General features: G+C 34.6%; 1 protein-coding gene across 1 annotated transcript; it reads left to right on the plus strand.

Moving 5' to 3' along the window:
• Positions 1 to 2,219: 2,219 nt before the first annotated feature.
• On the plus strand, positions 2,220 to 2,762 carry LOC112040788 (uncharacterized). The gene has a single exon (XM_024073686.1). It carries the CDS (start codon positions 2,220 to 2,222, stop codon positions 2,760 to 2,762), a length of 543 nt encoding a protein of 180 aa, XP_023929454.1.
• The last annotated feature ends 18,651 nt before the right edge of the window (positions 2,763 to 21,413 follow it).

The raw sequence follows: 21,413 nt of genomic DNA on the forward strand, positions 1-21,413 counted from the left end.
AGGGACGAGTTCGAAAGAACGAGCTATGCCATGACTTGAGAAAGTGTGAAATACCCATGAGTGCCCGAAATTTCTACCAGTATCTACTAAGCAACGCTCCAAAAGTGATTGGGCCTCTCTTTCGTTAAAAGCTTACTGGGTTTGGCCTTATTTGTTAATGACTTGAATTTAGAAAGATGAGTTTATCAAAAATTCCTTTTGGAAGAATTTAGCATTAATAAACCCCATCTCAAGCAAGTTTATATTAAAAAAGAAAGAAACAAAATGAAATTAGCTCCAATATCTTTATCCGTCATGCCTTTGACTTTGGGCTTCAACCATCATATTTAAAACCTTTAAGTATGGAACTACTTAAGCATCTCATTAGCTGTGTTTTAAATTCAAATTCGATACAAAACATGATTTCAAGAACACTTAGACAGTGGGTTTAATAGACTTGAAAAATGTGCCATAAATCGTGAAATTCCAAGTTTTGCACCTTACTATCAGTTCATTGGAGTTTTTGAGATATCTCATAAACAAAAAACAAAAAACAAGAAAAAAATTATATAAATATCAGAAGTCAACTTGTCTTGATTTTTATTAGGACAACCCAAGTTAATTTTTTTTTTCTTTTTTAATAAGTTTTAATCTAAAAGTACCAAGCAACACTACAAAACGAATTGGGCCTCTATTTTATTAAAATCTTACTGGGTTTGGTCCTATTTGTTAATGAACGTGGGCCTTGTTACTTGAATTTAGAAAGATGAGTTTAACAAAAATTCATTTTGGAAGAATTTAGCATTAAAAAACTCCATCTCAAGACAAATAAAATTAGCTCCAATATTTTTATCGGTCTTGCCTTTGACTTTGGGCTTCAACCATATATAATTATATATAAAAGCTTCTTAGCAAGTCTGGAACTAATTATCTCATTAGATGTGTTTCAAATTCAATATGAATTCTCTTTGGAAACACTTGGAAGATAGATTCAACAAATTTGAAAGGCGAGTCCTAAACTTGAGATCATATTCCATGTTTCACACTCCTTAATATTGGTCCATGGAATTTTTGAGATTTTTCATAAACAAAAAATGAAATAGTTTAACCGAAATATTAGACATCACTTCTATTTTGACCTTAAGAAGACCACAGTCGAAGTTGCAGAGAACAAGCACTTAAATGAAAACCTCATTTTTTTTCAGAAAATAAATTCATTTTCTTGGGAAGAAAGAAAAGACAAATCTTTTTTTTTTTTTGGGTTAAAAGGGGAGTCAAATAACATTAACTACTTAAAACAGACAATTTTGTGGCATTACGCCTTAAGGTGTACAACCCCGAGGCATCTGAGCACAAAATCTTACATAGTTCTTCAGAATTAGGAAAGTCTAGAATAACAAAATCAAAAGGGCAAGTACAGCCTTCCTTGGAGAAAAGGCAAATCAACCTTACGTCAACACTAACTCGAATTCAGAAGATATTTATTTTTCCTAGTCTAGCCTTCATTCAATACTCTAAACAACTAGCTAGTAAATTACAATCTCTGAAAGACCCAGTTGAGAATTCCTCACACAGCATGCACGATACATGGAAATATTGCCCGAGCAATTATCCACCGCCCTGAGAAGACTTTTCACGATTTTCATTTTCGTCTTGCCGGCGCCGAGCTGCTTGCGAAGGGTTCCAACTGCCCTTTGCCAACCCACTCCCAGTTCTCAGTGACTACATTCTTCAAGTCCTCGGCCATTATAGCAAAGCCTTCAATTGGTCCATGGGTTTTGACGGTTCTTGGAGAAATGGCGAGTGCGGGCAAGGATGGGTTTTTCAACACGAATTCAAGAAGTTCTCCTCCAAAGAAGTCACCTCTCTCAAGACGCTCAGCGAGTGAAGAGGAGCCACTGATTGCTTCACCATTATTACTAGTTGAATAGCTCCATGCAACGCCATCTGTGATGATGAACATCGCATCAATTGGGTCTCCCTCCCGAACAATGTCGCTCGGCTCATTGTAGTAGACTGGACTGAGAGAGTCGCATATCTTTAGCAACAGTTGCTCATCCTTATTTTGAAGCGCCGGCACCTAGCTCAAAAAGTAAAACAATCCGCATGAATACTGTCAAGAGATCAAACATCAGTAACTTGTGTGATGCACGGAAATGTTTAACAAAGTTTTTTTTTTTTTTTTTGGGTTGCAGTTTTATACTAAGGGCTTGTTTTCACTATTTTTTACTTGATTCCTAATGGCTGGAGACGTGATTGAGAGCATGGAAAACATGAAATTGACATCTGAGGAAGAAGAGATTATTGTGATATCTGATGAGGGTAGACTAGCCGAGATTGAGAGCTGCAATTTGAGTCTCATTGAAAATTTTTTAACGTGCAGGGCTTTTAACAAAAGGGCGGCTATGAGTACAATACGGAAAGCATGGGGCATGAATATTGAGTTGAAGATTGTTGAGGTTCGATCGAATTTGTTCCAGTTCAAGTTCCAAACAGATTTTGATTTAAACTGTGTGTTGAAAGGGGGACCGTGGAGTTTTGATAACCAACTGCTTTTACTCAAGCGAAGGCTTAAAGGGATGACTGTGAGTAATGTTAAATTAGATCATGCATCCTTATGGGTCCAAATTTGGGGGGCTCCGTTTGACATGGTGTCTCCACAAGTAGCAGCAGCAGTTGGTAATAGACTAGGTATGGTGGAAGATGTGGAGAGACGGAGGGGGCAGGATACTCCGACTTACTTTATGAGGGTGCAGTTGCATTACCGGTTTCTAAACCGTTGAGGCGGGGAGGATTTATTGAAGATTCATATGGGGAACGCACTTGGGTTAAATTTAAGTATGAAAGGTTACCGATGTTTTGTTATTGTTGTGGTATTCTTGGGCATGACTTACGTCACTATGCGAGCCATTATGCAGTTGAGAAATAGGGGGTGGAGGCTAATTACCAATACGGTGACTGGCTAAAGGCTACCGGAGGCCGGCAAAGATCACCACAATGGAGGAGTACGGTAGAGCCTGACTTGCAGGAATGGATGAAGAGTACAGACGTGAATCAAGGAGTGGATACTGAAATTCAAGTAGTGGAGGCCGAGAAGTTAGTTGTGGATATTCCAAGTCACATGGATAACTTTGAAATGCATGAGATGAACTCGGAAATTCAGCAAAGGAGTAATAACGGGGATAATGGAGCTGTGGGCAATAATAATACCTATTCTATCACTACAAACACGGAAATAGTTTATGAGAGTCTAAAGTCACAATATGATAGAGATAATGCTAAGGAGAAATGTAACAACCCAAGGAAAAGTGTTAGCCACATCTGCGCTATACCTCAAAAGAACCAGTCACAATTAAGACTCCTTGTAGTTGTTAATAAAGCTCAATTCAACCCAGTAAATATCCAATGTGGGACTCATTACACACCCACACACATCACACAATCAATCAAATTGGGGCATCACAAGAAAGTTTCTCCGCAATCTGAATTGAAGAAAGTCTCTCCAAACTATGAGGTGTCATTATCAAAGAGTGACACCTATCCCACTCTATTATAACTCAAATTCAAGAGATAACTCCAAATGTTAGCCATTTTTCCATTTTTTTTAATTAAAAAAATAATTAATTATTTCTCACACCATCACCTAAACGATCAATCATTTCTCTCTCTCTCCTTCAACGCAAGTCAGTTTCCCATCTCTTGATACTATTTCTTTCCCAGTTTTTTATCATTCTTCTTCCTCAACCAAAAGCTACTGCCCCCGTCATCCAAAATTTCTAGCTGATTAAAGCCAAACAAGCATGAAAAACCCAGGCAAAGCTACACCAAAACAAAATATCATTATCCAAAGTTTTCTTTAAAAAATTAAAAATTTCTTAGAAATCAAACATAAGCTAGATATATCAAAGAAAGATTAAAACAAACCCACAAACTGCTCAAATCAAATACCATACCCAAATCTAAACCAAAACGGAAACCCAAAACAGATCCATTGATCTCACCCAAACTTCAACTTCAACCTCAAAAATAATTTGCACTATCACAACGCCTATCTCACTAGATCAACAACACAACCATGAAACACAAATGCCATGGAGAAAATCAAAGAAGCCTCATTTGTTCTTCTAAATCTTGGTTTAAGTTCATTCTCAACCATCAAAGGAAGCCGATAGAGAGAGAGAGAGAGAGGATTGATTGTTTAGGTGATAGTGGTTAGAAATAATTAATTATTTTTTTAATAAAAAAAATATGGAAAAATGGGTAACGTTTGAGTTAACGGAGTTATCTCTTTGAATTTGAGTTATAATAGAGTGGGACAAGTGTCACTCTCTGATAATGACACATCACAGTTTGGAGAGACTTCCTCCAATTCAGATTGCAGAGAAACTTTCTCCTAATGCTAATATCGTGGATGAGCAAATTGGGCCGAATCTGCATGGACCAGCACTACCTAAAACAAAATTAACATGGACTCGGATTATGAGGATGGATTATGGGCTTGGAAGTATTATAAGGCCCATGGATGCACCTTTGCTGGGGAAGAGAGGCAGCTCCACTGAAACGCAGGTCAGTTTATCATATGAAGAAGAGGAAGCACAGAGAGTGAAGAGGGAGAAATTATGTCGAATTAATGACGATAAATCGGAGAGGGTGGCTAACCACCCTGGTCGGAGGCAATGAAGCTGCTAAGTTGGAATTGCGAAGGGCTTGTAAACCCTTAGACAGGTCGTAGCCTTTGCAAGATTGTGAGGGAACAAGCTCCCAATGTGTGTTTTCTTATGGAGACACGGCTAGATAAGGAGGGTTTTGAAAAATTGTATGGTGAATTGCCCTATCAAAATAAAATCATTATGAAGAAACCTGATTTGGGTGAAGGATTGGCTCTATTGTGGAAGGATGAAATTAGGATGGAATTGATCAATTTCACTAATAATCATGTGTTAACAAAAGAGAAGGAGGAAGATGGTTCTGAGTGGTGGTTGACATGCTTTTATAGATGGCGGGAAGCGCAGCAAAAACATAAGTCTTGGGAGTTACTAAATCATCTCAAGTCTTTTGTGGAGGGTCCTTGGCTATGTATAGGAGATTTTAATGCTTTTCTCTAGTCCTATGAAAAGCTCAGTATACAGCCAGCACAAGTATACCAGGTTGAATATTTTCAGGCTACAATGGAGGAATGTCATTTGGAGGATTTAGGTTTTAAGGGTTACCCTTATACTTGGGATAATAAACGGCTAGGAAAGGCAAATATAAGAATTTGGTTAGACAGAGCTGTTTGCAACGAGGGAATGGAAAGAAAAATTCTAGCTGAGTTCAATATTACATTTAGCCCCTCATGCTTCGGATCACTTGCCCATTATTCTATACACAAAAATTTGAGAAGAATAGCAGACAAGGGAGGAAAGGATTTAAGTTTGAGGAATCTTGCCTGCTTTGGGAGGAATGTGAGACTATTGTGAAAGAAGCATGGACTTTGGAGCATAATGGAGGGCACGGGTTGGCAAGTATCAAGCAAAAAATTCAGAACTGTAGGGATTAATTACGAGCTTAGGGTTTTTCTAAGGCCAGGCCGAACAATGAAGACATCAAACAGCTCCAAAAAAGATTGGAAAATTTGAACATGGAGGTGACTACGAAAGCTTCAAGGGTAGAATTCTTGGAGGTGAGCAAGGAGTTGGATGATTTATTGATGAAACAGAAGATTTTTTGGGCACAAAGATCTAGAGTTTCTTGGCTTAAGCATGGAGACAAGAATACAAATTTTTTTCACTCTAAAGCATCACAACGGAGGAGGAGAAATTATATTCAGGGTGTAAAAAATTCTGATGGTAATTGGGTGAAGGAGGTGGAAGATATTTCTCAGGTAGCAATAAATTATTTTGAGAACTTGTTTCATGCAGGTACTTGTACTCAGGTTGATGATTGTTTTAGCACAGTGGAGCATAAGGTGACCTAAGATATGCAACAAATATTGTCTAGTGATATTACTGCTGATGAAATCAAGATAGCGATGTCATAATGGGACCGCGCCTGGACCTGATGGTATGAATGCTCTTTGCTACCAAAAGTTTTGGCATATAATGGGTGATAATGTAATTAATGCAGTGTTAGACTATTTACAGTCTGGTTTTATGGGGCCTGATATAAACCATACTAATATTGTACTGATACCTAAAATTAAATCTCCTGAGAGAATGTCTGATTTTAGGCTTATTAGCTTGTGCAATGTAATTTATAAAATTATTTCCAAAGTGCTAGTTAACAGGTTGAAACAGATTCTACCATCTGTGATATCTCCTACACAGAGTACTTTTGTGCCAGGGAGGCTTATTACTGATAATGTGCTAGTGCCTTATAAAGTTTTGCATTCTATGCATTCTCAGAAAAAAAAAAAAAAAAAAAAAATAGGATCATTGGCACTGAAGCTTAATATCAGTAAAGCATATGATCGTGTTGAGTGGGATTTTCTGCAAGGCATAATGATTAAATTGGGGTTTCCAAACAAATGGATTCAGTGGGTGATGGGGTGTGTAACCACTCCCTCCTTTTCCATTCTCATAAATGGCAAAGAATATGGCAATATCCAACCATCTAGAGGAATCTGGCAAGGGGATCCTCTTTCTCCATATCTGTTCTTATTATGTGCAGAAGGTTTTACTTCATTATTGGAAAAAGCAGAGTTGGATAGTCGTATAAGAGGAGCTTCTATATGTCGAAGGGCGCCTAGAATATCAAATCTAATGTTTGTTGATGATTCAATAATTTTTTGTTGAGCCATTAGTAAAGAGGTTGGGGTGATTAATGAAGTTTTACAGACCTATGCTAATGCTTCTAGCCAATGTACTAATATGGAGAAATCCTTGATCTATTTCAATAGTAACACTCAAGAAAGAAAAAAAGCAGAGATTGTGTCATTGTTAGGAGTGAAGGTGGTGGATAGATTTGAATCATATCTAGGACTACCTACTTTAGTAAGAAGGGCAAAGTATCAAACTTTTTCCTATCTAAAGGATAGAGTTTGGAAAAAATTACGAGGGTGGAAGGGTATGATGTTATCAAGAGCAGGTAAGAAAGTATTAATAAAAGTAGTTATACAAGCAATTCCTACATATAATATGGGGGTTTTCCAATTGCCGGTTAAAATGTGTGAGGAACTGAATGCTTTGTGGGCTAAATTTTGGTGGGGATAGGTGGGAAATGAAGAAAGATCCGTTGGAAGAATTGGGGTAACGTAACTCAACCAAAGGCTGAAGAAGGGATGGGATTTCAAGATTTGAGGTTGTTTAATTATGCTATGCTAGCTAAACAAGGCTGGAGATTAATGCGGGACCAAAATTCTCTCTTCTTCAAATGTACCAAAGCTAGATACTTTCCGAGATGTCAATTTTTGGATGCTGTTGTGTCTCCTAATTGTTCGTATGTATGGTGAAGTATTATGGCTGCCATGCCAATTTTGAGAAGTGGATCTTGTTGGCGTGTGGGGAATGGTGAATCCATAAAAGTTTTGGTGGATAAATGGATTCCTAATTATCCATCAAATAGGGTGCTGCATCCAGTTCATGAGGGTGATGAGGATTGGAGGGTTTTGGATCTTATTAATTCAGATTTACATGGGTGGAGGCAAGATGCCATCATGGCAACATTTAATAGAGAGGATGCAGAGGCTATATGTAAAATCCCCTTAAGCCATAGGCATGTGGTTGATGCTGTGGTATGGCTGCATAATAAAGAAGGAGCTTACACAGATCCGGATATCATGTGGCAAGAAAAGTGTTAAGGGAATGGGCTGAAAGTTCGACAGGTACTGGGCAGCAATTATGGAAGAAATTGTGGAGAATAAGGGTGCCTAACAAAATGAAGGTATTTGCTTGGAGGGCTTGTCATGAGATACTACCAACCCGTGTAAACTTGGCCAAAAGAAATATAATTGGACAGAATTTATGCCTTTGCTATCAGAGAGCTCCAGAGACTGTGATTCATGCCATTTGGGAGTGTCCAGCGGCCTAAGATGTGTGGGTGGGGAGTTCCATCATGATGCAGAAATGTGCTACTAACTTTCATGCTTTTATGCAGCTGGGATGGAGATCTTTGTGGTGCAAGCTTTGGACTGTGTAGAACTAGAGGAACTCGTTGGTGCACAGCAGACAGATGAAGCATCCTTACTTGTTGAACAAACAAGCGGCAGACTACATGGAAGAGTACAGAAAGGCGTAGGAGAAGTTGGTTGTTTTGAATACAACATCAAGCGGACACCATTGGCATCCTCCACCCCAGAATATGTATAAGCTGAATTTTGATGCAATTGTGTTCGGAGCAACAGCGAATTGGGGTTGGAGCAATAATCAGAAATGCTCAAGGAGAAGTAATGGCTGGGATGTCGGCTAAGGGACCCAATGTGAGAGATAGCGAAGAGGCTAAAGCTTTGGTGTGTCGACAGGCAGTGGTTTTTGCCATGGAAGTTGGATTTTCAGAGTGTTGAAGTGGGCTTGCGTGTGGCTTGAATTGCCATAAGCCCAAGTTGACCGAATCCTACTTGTAATAGGAAACCTCTTCTGCCGACTTTGACATATATATAAATATATATATTTTAGGTTATGAGATGAAGAAGCAGCCGTGGAATTAGAGAATTCCAATTAACCTAGTGAGCAGCCGCATAAGAGAAAAATAGAGAAAAGAGAGGCAGCCAGCTTCTATTCTTATTGTTTCTGTGAGAGAGTGCTAGGGTGTAATTGGGATTTGGGTTTCTTGAGAGTGTTATTGTACACTATTGTATCTCTCTATTTTTTATAGTGAAATTTCTCTGTCGTCTCCGTGGAGGTAGGCAATTTGCCGAACTACGTAAATTCTTGTGTTCTTTGTGTGTGCTTGTTATTTAATTTCCGCTTATTTACTGTTATTGATTGGAGTCCTGGGGTGCTATCTGCACAACAAGTGGTATCAGAGCCAGGTTAGGATTCAATCCTTTGAACACAGTAAAGATGTCAAGCACAAAGTATGATGTAGAGAAGTTTTGTGGCAAGGGAAATTTTTCTCTTTGGCAAAGGCGGATGAAGGATCTCCTAATTCAACAAGGAGTTCACAAGGCCTTGCTTAGGAAGGAGAAGAAACCGGAAACAATGAAGGATGTAGAATGGGTAGAGATGGATGAGAAAGCAGCTAGCGCTATTCGTCTAAACCTAGGTGATGAGGTCATTCAAAACATCCTAGAAGCAAAGACTGCAAAGGAGGTTTAGGAAAAACTAAAAGGTCTTTATATGAGAAAGAACTTGACGAACAAGTTGTACGTGAAGAAGCAACTGTATAGTTTGCATATGAAGGAGGGTTCAGATCTGTTGGAGCATCTCAACACATTTAACATGTTGAACACCCAACTGTTAAGTTTTGGGGTGAATTATGAGGATGAAGATAAAGCATTACTCTTGTTAGCGTTGCTTCCTACTTCTTTTGATTATCTAGTGACTACGTTGATGTACGGGAAAGAGACTATAGTACTCGAGGAGGTGACTAGTGCTCTCTTGTCACACATAAAGATGAAGCAAGATGGTGATGGTTCTCAGGCTGATGGACTTATTGTAAAGTCTGAGTCAAGCAATAGGGGTAGAAGCAGGTCAAGAGGACGGAACTCCAACAGGAAAACATCACAGTCTAAATCACGTGCAAAGAAAGATGTAGAGTGTTTTTATTGTCACAAGAAAGGACATTACAAGAATCAATGTAAAGAGTTGAAAGAGCATTTAGAGGAGAAGAAGAATGGAAAGAAGCCCCTAGAATCAGCTAGTGTTGTTGAAGAAACATCAAATGATAGTGAAGCTGGTGTAGATTTACTTTCAGTTTCATCAAGTAACAACGTTCTATTAGAATCTTGGGTTTTAGATTCAGCATGCTCTTATCATATGACTCCAAAGAAAGATTGGTTTGACACGTATAAACCTTACAACGGTGGTATGGTCCAAATGGGTAATGATGCTACATGCCCGGTTATTGGGATTGGTACCGTGAAGATCAAGATGTTTGATGGAGTTGTGAGAGTTCTTAGTAATGTCAGACATGTTCCAGATCTTAGAAAGAATTTGATTTCTTTAGGAGTATTGGATGATTTGGGCTATTCATACTCATCAAAGGGTGGAATCATGAAGATTACCAAAGGTGCTTTGATGGTGATGAAAGGACAGAAAATAAGCACTTATAGTTAGTGAGGTATGGAAGAATCTAGGCTTTCAAAAACTTACACAATAACATTAAGAAATCAACAACAAAATTCAAAGATTTTTAACCAAAAATGCTTGACCGTTTGATTAATTTATAATATTTTTGCCATGTAATCTTTGAGACTTTATAATTTATTTTAATACGTATATTTCAATTAAATTTAACTTTCCTTCTATATTTAAACCTGCTTTTAAATTTTTGACACTAATAATTTGTTTTATGTAGAATATACAATTCATATATAAATTAATATAAATATAATAACTTTTAAGGGTAGATTTTTTTTGGAGAAAATTAAAGGAATAGAATATTTACTTCTATATACAAATACAATTATAATAAATACAAAGCCTCCACCGCCGGTGGTGGTGAATCCTCTATCCAATAGATTACATCATCAATATTTTTGCATACTTAGCTAAAGAATGCCCTACCATATTCCCCCCTCTCTTAATACAACTTATTGAAATCTGCCGCATCCCATTCAGATAAACACAAATATATCATATATAGTCCAAGCAATGAGTTGACGGTAGACAGACCTGATATAGCTCTCATCACTATTGCTGTTATCGCCTTCACTACAAGCTCTATGTTGTGCAGATAGCACCCCAGGACTCCAATCAATAACAGTAAATAAGCGGAAATTAAATAACAAGCACACACAAAGAACACAAGAATTTACGTGGTTCGGCAAACTGCCTACCTCCACGCGACGGAGACGGAGAAATTTCACTATAAAAAATAGGGAGATACAATAGTGCACAATAACACTCTCAAGAAACCCAAATCCCAATTACACCCTAGCACTCTCTCACAGAAACAATAAGAATAGAAGCTGGCTGCCTCTCTTTTCTCTATTTTTCTCTCATGCGGCTGCTCACTAGGTTAATTGGAATTCTCTAATTCCACGGCTGCTTCTTCATCTCATAACCTAAAATATATATATTTATATATATGTCAAAGTCGGCAGAAGAGGTTCCTATTACAAATAGGATTCGGTCAACTTGGGCTTGTGGCAATTCAAGCCACACCAAGCACTTCAACAAATCTCCACCTTGGCTTGAATTGATCAAGCTACACGAGCAAACTCCTCCATCGCCTCCACCTTAGCCCTTAAGGGCTTACAAGCTGCAAACATCAACCAAGTCCAAGTAGCTCTTGAACTTGTCTGTTGGAATTGGCTTTATCAACATACTAGATGATTCCCAAATCTTATTCTTCTGTAGTGACCCCATCTCTTCTACATCCTTGTAAGACAATGGATCTCCACTGCTAGTTATGAGAGCAAAGCTAACCATATCTTCAAAGCCATATCTCTGTGGTGCTTTGTGAACCCGCTTCTCTCTACCTTTAGCAATTGAATAAGACTCTTCTTGTTGCTGCTGTGGATCAATCTCAGCATCACCCTTATCACTGGATGAACTATTCTCGTCAAACTCCACCTCAACAGTTAATTTCTCCTGTGGACTATCATCACATGTCTCTGCTTCATTCTGTTTCAACATAAGGCTTCATCAAATATGACATCTCTGCTGGTCACCGTTTTCTTTGAGATTGGATCCCAAAGCCTGTAGCCTTTAACACCTTTTTCAAAACCAAGAAATACGCATTTTCTTGACTTCGAATCCAATTTAGAACGCTCTCCACTCTGCACATGCACATAAGCTGGACAACCAAAGATTTTTAGACTCGAATAATCAACTGGTCTACCTGACCAAACCTCTTCTGGAATCTTGAAATCTATGGCTGATGATGGAGATCTATTAATAATGAAGCTTGCTGTGTTAACTGTCTCTGCCCAGAACACCTTAGGCAACCCTGCATTTAATCTCATGCATCTGGCTCTTTCTGCTAAGGTTCTGTTCATTCTCTCTGCAACCCCATTCTGCTGTGGAGTTCCTTTAACTGTGAAGTGACGAGTAATGCCTTCTAATTCACAAAATTTTATGAATTCTTTATCTCTATACTCTAGTCCATTATCTGTTCTAAGGTATTTTATTTTCCTGCCAGTCTGATTCTCAACCTGTGCTTTCCACTTTTTAAATATGCCAAACACATCAGACTTATGCTTCATAAAATAAATCCATACCTTTCTAGAGTAGTCATCAATGAAACTGACAAATACTGAGCACCGCTATGAGAAGAAACTGATACTGGACCCCAAACATCTGAATGAATGTAGTCAAGAACACCCTTACTTGTATGAGAGCCTGTCTTGAAACTGACTCTATGCTGCTTCCCATACACACAATACTTGCAGAAGTCTAGCTTGCATGTCTTCACCCCTTTCAATAAATTTCTCTTGTGCAGCTCTAACATACCACGTTCACCAATATGGCCAAGTCGCATATGCCATAATTTTGTGTCGTCAGTGCTGGACTCTATCGGAGTGGTGACTGCAACTCTTCCTACAACTGTGTTCCCAATCAATCTGTAAAGCACTATTTGGACCATACTACAATTGTAAAGCTTATACGTGTCAAACCAATCTTTCTTTGGAACCATATGATATGAGTATGCTAAATCTAAAACTCAAGATTCCAATAGAATTTTGTTACCTGATGAAACTAAAAGTAAATCTGCATCTACTTCACTGTTATCTGATATTTCTTCAGCAACACTAGCTGATTCTAGAGGCTTCATTTACATTCAACCCTTATATATCTTTAAATCTGTGCTACATAAAAATGATCTGGAATATGGTTAGAAGTTGGGTTTTTCTTTTTTTAACAAAAGTTTGAAACTTTAGTCGATCAAATTAAGAAAATCCTATCTTAAAATTCAATTTAAATGATCACTATGGCGTCTCACCATGTGTAGCTTGAACCAAATTCATATGTTTCAACATAAATAATAATAATAAATAAATAAATAACTAAAATTTTAGAATTTGCCTTAAAATTTTGGAGCAATTGAGGTTATAAGGGGCCTCCTAGGGAACTTTCTAGTGAGTCTTATTTAGAAAATATGTAGGAGAGAGAGAGAGAGAGAGAGAGAGAGAGAGAGAGAGAGAGAGAGAAAGAGAAGTATATGTTTGGGTGAGAAAAGAAGAATGAGTATGTAATTTTTGTGAATGTTACATTACTAAAAAAAAAAATTTATTTTTTATTTTTATAAATCTATTTTTGGATTATATTGCTTTCTTATACCCTCTATATTTACAAAACATTAAGATGACCTAAAATTAATAACTATGTTATTTGGAAGAAAAAAAAAGATTAAATTTAAAATATATATATATCTACTTAAAGATTATAAACATGATGGATATATCTACTTAAATATTATAAAAATCATTGAATAATGATGAGAAAAATGAATATTTTTTTCTTTTTGGAGGATAAACAGTAGATGAAGAATGAGTAGTTAATATAACATAATTAAGCACATACCCATTGGGCTTAAACCTTTTGAGTTAAAGTGCGCTTCTATATGTTATTCAATCTATAAGCTCATGTTTTGTATCTCTAAAGAGTATAAAAAGATGATATAATCTAGTAATGGATCTGTCAAAAAAATAAATTCATCGAATAAAAATTCATTTAAACATATATATGATATTGTTAAAAATTAAATCAAAGGCAACTTTAACTCAATCCATATTGTATTGTCTTTTGATTTATTTTGATTTATAAAATTTTTGGTTCCATAACCATTTGACTGTAGTGTATACGCATTTTCTTTGAAAAGATTGAAGTTAGTTAGTTCATGTGGATTGTGAAAATAAAAAGAGTAATGATAGAAATACAAACTTTTTTATAAAAAAAAATTTACAAACTGCTAACATGGTGAGTCATTATTAGTAAATAAAAAAAAGATATTAATGGTAAGTCAAGATGAAAACTAATAAGAAGTTGGTCACATCAATAGTTTGTAAAGATATTGTAAAATAGTTTGTAGCTGTAACACTACTCAAATAAAAAAAGCTTACTATGAAATCTATGACCCTCTTAAATAGAAAGGTGTCAAATTTGAGGGGAAAAAAATCATTTAAAATTTATTCAATAAAAGTATTAAAATCTTTATTGTGATGTTTCCATCGATCTTCTCATGAGTATGACTTTGAAGTCTGGCTATTAAAAAATGAAAAACATTCGGTCTAAATTGATATATTTGATATGTATTATTATTATTATTATTATTATTATTATTATTATCAATCATCAATCGAACCTTTAGAAAATATCATTATTACTCATTATTGCAAAAAGAGAAGTTAAAAGTTTATAAATTATATATTAATCATCGCATCTATAATTTATAAGTCATATTCTTTCCAAAAAAAATCTTATTAGTCTTAAGTGTGCTCGTAAGTCGTAAGATGATTTCCATGTGGGGAATTTTGAAATTTAGTGCTCTAAACTCTAAAGTAGTTTTCTTTTTCTTTTCATTCATTTATTATTATTATTATTATTTTTAAATGAAAAGTACTTTTCATTCTTAAAAATAGGCATAGAGTGCACTACAAAAAACTTGGCCTATAGTGGCGTTTTTTTTAGCGGCGTTTGTCAAAAACGCCACTATAGGTACCCTCTAGTGGCGTTTTATATAAACGCCACTATAGGTACCCTATAGCTGCGTTTAGCAAGTCCTATAATGGCGTTTTATATAAACGCTACTATAGGTACTCTATAGCAGCGTTTTTAAGGGCCTATAGTAGCGTTTTTAAAAACGCCACTATAGGTGCGACCTATAATGGCGTTCCTCATGGTACAAACGCTGCTATAGGCACTTTTTTTTTACTTTTAAAAAAAAAAAAATTTTCGGCTGGGTTTAATTTCTTTTATAATTATAATAGACCTATAGTGGCGTTTGACAAACGCCACTATAGGCCCTTGTAAGTGTAGGACCTATAGTGGCGTTTGTCAAACGCCACTATAGGCATTTTTTGGGATTTTTTAATTTGTGCATGCAGAGAAAAAGGCCTATAGTGGCGTTTGTCAAACGCCACCATAGGCCCTGTAAGTGTACGACCTATAGTAGCGTTTGACAAACGCCACTATAGGTTCTTAAAAAAAAAAAAAAACATTTTCACAACAAATTTCACTACATTTTAATAACATTTTCACAACAAATCATGGGTAATTAATTGTTGTTAGTTCAAATTTAAATTTAGCAAAGAAATTGCTTTTTTAACCCAACAATAAGAACCAATAACAACTCACCATTTAAAATTTGTTATAAAAATATTGTTGTAAAAATATTTTATGGTATGTTTCAAACTATTCTTTAAAAAAAAAAAATCAACCCGTAAAAAAAAAAAAAAGGGTGATTTATTCTAGCTAGGAATATGCCATAGAATATTCCTAGCATATTCTATAGCATATTCCAAACCATTCCTTAAAAAAAATTTAAAAAAAAAAACTAAAAAAAATCAATCCGTAAACACAAAAACTATGATTTGTTTTAGGAATATGCCATAGAATATTCTATGGCATATTCTAAACTATTCCAAAAAAAAAAAAAAAAAACCGAATTGATTCAACGTTGAGGTAATATATATATATATATATATTATTTATTTATATTAAATGAGAAGTGTTATATTAACAACATTTTATAATGTTTTCACAACAAATTATAAGTGATTAATTTTTATTGGTTTAAATTTGAACTGAACACTAAGATTACTTTTTGGCCTCAACAGTAACAATATGCCACTTAAAATTTGTTATAAAAATATTGTAAAAATGTTGTGAACATGCATTTCTCTATATATATATATATGAGGTGCTACGTCCACAACATTTTTACAATATTTTCACAACAAATAATAAGTGGTTAGTTGTTATTAGTTCAAATTTGAACTTAATACTAGGATTACTTTTTTCCCCAATAATAACAACTAGTAACAACCTACCACTTAAAATTTGTTGTAAAAATATTGTGAAAATATTATGTACATATCATTTATATATATATATATATAAAAGAACTAAACAAAAAAATTTAAAATTCAAAATTCAAAACCCACCTAACCCCACCTACCCCCACTCACCTTATATCCTTCTCTAGCTCCACGTAACTTCTTCAGCCTTCTTCTTTCTTTTCTTTCTTTTTTTCTTTCTCTCTTTTTCTAGCTCACTTATCTCCACTTCTTCAGGCTTCTTTCTTTCTTTCTCTTCTTTTCTGTTTCTTTTTTTCCTTCTTTTACTCTTCTTTCACTACACACCTGGATTTATTCTTTTCTCTTTTTCTCCTATTTGATTTAATTTTTCCTATTTTATTTGTGGTGGTGTTAATGTTAGTGGGTTTTGGATTTGAAGATAGTGTTGCAACTAGTTAATTTTGTTCAAATTTGTAAATGGTGCTACTATTATGGGATTTGTGATTGAAGGAAGAATGCTATTGATTGTATAGTTGCAAGTAAGTATTTTTTTAAAAAAATTTTAATGCTTGTAAAGTCTATTCCTTTTTTTATAATAGTTTTGGCCTATTCTGTCTGCTATCAACTTTGCTTTGTGGGTCTCTCAGGTTAATTTAGAGATCTCAAGTGTTGTGATTAATATCTTACTCAAGTAGTGAAAAATTCAAAATCAATTTGATGATTTCTTTTTGCAAGTTATTGGTCTGTGGCGGCTGAATGTGTTGGGGTGGGGTTGCTATATATATATATATATATTTTTTTTTTTGTGTGTTTGATTTTGAATTTTTTTTTAGGTGGGTTTGTGTTTTCATTTGAATTTGTTGGGATAACCATAGTGTTTGTATTTGGAGTTGCTATTTTTTTTGGATGTGAGCGTGTTTGATTTTGAATTTTTTTTAGGTGGGTTTGTGTTTGACTTTCAATTTGCTGGGATAGCTATCTATAGTGTTTGTATTTTGTTTTGTTTTGTATCTTTTAATTTAATTACAATCTTAATTGAATTTAAAAAAAAAAAAACTTTTTCACGTCAAAAATAAAAGTCTTTTGATTACCAAAAATTAATTTTTGGTAATTAAAATTTTTTTGGTGGTTTTTTGGCTATAGCGGCGTTTTCTATAGTGGCATTTATAAACGCCATTATTGTACCGCTATTATAGGCCTATAGTGGCGTTTGTAAACGCCACTATAGACCCTTTTTTTATTTTTGAAAAATGCTATAGTGGCGTTTGTAAACGCCACTATAGGTCTACCCTGTAGTGGCGTTTGTCAAACGCCACTATAGCATTTTTCAAAAAAAAAAAAAAAAGGGTCTATAGTGGCGTTTGGAAACGCCACTATAGGGTGGACCTATAGTGGCGTTTTTGAGAAACGCCACTATAGGCCTATAATAGCGGTACAATAGTGGCGTTTACAAACGCCACTATAGCAAACGCCACTATAGCCAAAATGGGCCTATAGTGGCGTTTTTTGGACCTGTAGTGGCGTTTTTGAAACGCCACTATAGGCCTAGTTTTTTGTAGTGGTGACAACCCACAAAACAGTTACTTGCACTCCGCCCTCACTTTTTTTCTTTTATTTGAGTCATATACATGTGAATATATCATTACTAACTCGGTGCTAATGCTGTGGTTTGCCTTATGAAAAGTTCAAAGGAATGTCTAGGTGAATTTGCCTTACTAGTTGACAATCAAACACTGTTACAAAGAAGAAAACAAGTGTACATATGTTTTGAAAATAGCATTAAAGAGTATAGTGCAAGACTAAGATTGTGTATTTTAAGTTGTTAGTTTCTTAATGGAGTTTCCTTTATTACCACAAAAAGGAGATATATTATTACTAATTAATTTATGTAACACACTCAAATTCATGTTTGTAGTAAAAAACTTTATACATCAACTAATAATTTGCATCTCCTAGTGTTTTAATAGAGACATCTAAGGTTCAAATTGCCTCATCCCCAACTATCAAATTATCAAAAAAGAAAGAAGTTTATGTTTGTATAATTTATCTTCGTTTAAAAAAAAAAAGTTCATGTTTATATGGAATTTAAAAAATAATTAAGTGGTAATAATATTTTTTATGGACAAATTTAGCTACAAAATTAGTTGTAGCCTTAGGTTACAAACTTACTTAATATCTTTTTGTTGGAGGTGAATTTTAACAAATCCACCTTTAGATTACATCTTCTTCTTATATCCTATATACTTACAAAATTTCAAAAAAAATTAAAGATCAATAGCTATGTCATCAATAAATTTTTTAAATAACAAATTTTTGTAATTTAAAATTATGCACTAAATATAAGCTTTTAGATCATATAGTAAATGATATTCGATTGACACAAATTTAACATGTGTATTAAGGGCGAAAGAACATGCAATTCAACGGTTAAATTTTCAAAATATGTTGTAATATTTATTTTATTGAGTGAGTTTGTAGCGTTAAACTACAACCAATTTTATAGCTAAACTTTGTCATTTTTTTTTTATAATGTTTTACATCTGAAGGGATTATATAGTGTAATGGGCATATATACACCTTTCTTATATAAGAGTGACTCTCACGCTTATGAGGTCCACTCTCATGTGAGAAGTTTATTATATATACACATTTGCATATAATGTATAAAACCAACTATAGATTCATTAAAAAAAAAAAAGAAAAAAAGAAAAAAAAAACTATAGATCCATAAAAGTGATTGGTCACGTTTTTTATGCTCTCATATGTCCTTGAGACCTTGGCATCTCACGAGGCAGGTCAAATCTTGAAATAAGAATATGATATATATAGCACTACACCTTTTCTTGGCAAATAATTTGATGCTGGACTTCGACTAAAATTTTACTCATTTTTCTAAGACGAGCATTTATCTGCCTTGAAGCTTTATTTTAAATGATATTTTCTTTTCTAATGAGAGAGAGTAAAGAGTAAGGTCTTCAATGAAAAATAATAATAATAATAAGAGTAAAGAATAGGGTCATGGCTCAATTAATAGGACATGGCTTGTGTCCAGTGCAGTAATGCACTAAACACTTTGAGATTTGGATACGTGCCTTGTTTTGGATACATGTTCAAATCTTAACATGTCTAATACACTAATACACTAAATACAATCTCCACCCCAAATAATATGCTATAAGTCTATGACACTCATACCTTATCAAAAAAAAAAAAAATGTAACTAACATCACTCTCATTTACACATAAAATCTTTGAAGGCTTGATCATACATTTTTTTTAAACTAAGGAGAGGAAAGCAGTGGATGAATATCTTATAAGTGTAAGGCCTTATAGGTGATCATTATATATATGCCTATAATATGCCTAGTTGTATCGGATAATTATTTTATGTCACACCATATTTTCTCCCGGAATAAATCTCATTAAGTCTCTGCAAATGACAATCACCATAAATATATTAATAAGGAAAGAATAACTTAGTATTATTTCCTTTTTGTTTGTTTTGACATTAATATTTTTTGGAAATGAATCATTTTTTTTTAATTATCTCATTTTTGTATGTTTTCCTTAAAATGAGTTGAAAAATTATCTCTTGACTTCTCTTATTTAGGTTTATGTAAGATAGAGTTATTTTCTTTATCAAACTTTGCATGAGATAGAGTTGATTTCCAAAAGAATTTAGCGGAAAATAACTCTATCTCATTCTAAGCTAAATAAGAGCACAAAATTTTTTACAAACTACTGATGTGGTAGGTAATTATTAGTAAATAAAAAAGTAATATTAATAGTGGGCCTAAATGAAAACCAATAGGAGGTTGGCAACATCAACATTTTGTAAAAATATTATAAAATAGTTTGTAACTATAGCATTATTCATAAGAAAGAATAATGCTAGAGATACAAATTGTGGGAGCCCGAGGACCGAGGATGAAGTTGAAGAGTTGCAGCATTGGTGTGGGAATGCCGCAGGCCACGGGCCTGAAGAAGAAAGCTACTCGAGGAAGGGAAGAAATGAATCAAGGTACTCTATAGTATTCTAAGTGGGAGCTGGAATCTAAAGAGAGTGGAAGTCAGTGGATAGTAGAGAAGTTTCTAGTCTAGTAGGGGTATGCAGAAAACCCACCGACTCGCTAAACCCGACCCAACCCGATGGGTCGGGTTGGGTCGATTTTTAGGACTTGGTAGGTTGGTTTATGTTACAATTTTTTTTTTTTTAATAGCGGGTCGGGTTGGGTTTGGGTCATAAAATTACAAACCTGCCAAATCCAACCCGACCCACCCATATTTAATATATATTTAATAATTTAAAAAAAAAAAAAAAAACTAGTTGTAGGGCACTTCGGTTCCTACTATCATATATTATATATATATATATTAAATATATATTATATATTTTGTTTATCAACTTAGTTAGATATATTTTGTGTATAACTAAATTAGGAATTCATTTGTTTATAAGTGAATTAGGATACTAATTCATTTATATTTTGTTTATCATCTCAGTTGGATACTTAGACATATTTTGTTTACAATTAAGTTGGAATATTAGTTTATATATTAATGTATATTTTGTTTATTAACTTAGGTGGTAAATGTGATATTTTTTTTTGCTCAATTTAATAATAATAGTAATAAAAAAAAAAAAATTTGTCCAACCCGTAGGTTCAACCCGACCCATGTGAGTTGGGTTGAGTTGAATTTTTTTTGACCCACCATGGTGGGTTGGATCAAAAAATTCCCTCAACCCAACCCAACCTGACTCATACACACTCCTAGGTAGAGATATGATAGAAGTAGAAGTATATAAGGAAAAGAAGGAGCATTGGAGAAATGGATCGAGACAGAGGCATCAAAAAGTGTTAAGCACAAACGAGAGAGAGAAAAGAGAGTGAACAGTGTAACTATCTATATGAACTTATCCTTCTCGGGCGAGCTGGTGGAGGGATAGATTCCCCTTTTTTTTATAAGATTAACCTTTTCTTCTCTATTTCTATCCTCGGGCAGAGTCCACTCTTGTTATTTGTTTCCTCCTCTTACAAATTCTATTGATTTGGGCCAAGGTTGAACTGTGCCACTCACTATTCTAAGTGGGCCTAAGCCGTTAGATTTTTTGGTCCTTACACCAACTTTTTTACAAAATATTTTACAAACTGCTGATATGGTAAATGATTATTAGTAAATTAAAAAGAGATATTAATGGTAGGCCTGAATGAAAACCAATAAGAGGTTGACTACATCAACATTTTGTAAAAATATTGTAAAATAGTTTGTGACTATAGCATTACTCATAAAAAAGAATAATACTAAAGATATAAACTTTTTTACAAAAAATTTTACAAACTGCTGATGTGGTGAGTGATTATTAGTAAATAAAAAGTAATATTAATAGTGGGTT

This window comes from Quercus suber, unplaced genomic scaffold (assembly GCF_002906115.3).
Source record: "Quercus suber isolate HL8 unplaced genomic scaffold, Cork oak 2.0 scaffold_63, whole genome shotgun sequence".
Lineage (NCBI taxonomy): Eukaryota > Viridiplantae > Streptophyta > Magnoliopsida > Fagales > Fagaceae > Quercus > Quercus suber.

Excerpts from the sequence above, each read along its gene's own strand:
- LOC112040788 (XM_024073686.1), top strand. The coding sequence starts at position 2,220 with ATGGCTGGAGACGTGATTGAGAGCATGGAAAACATGAAATTGACATCT.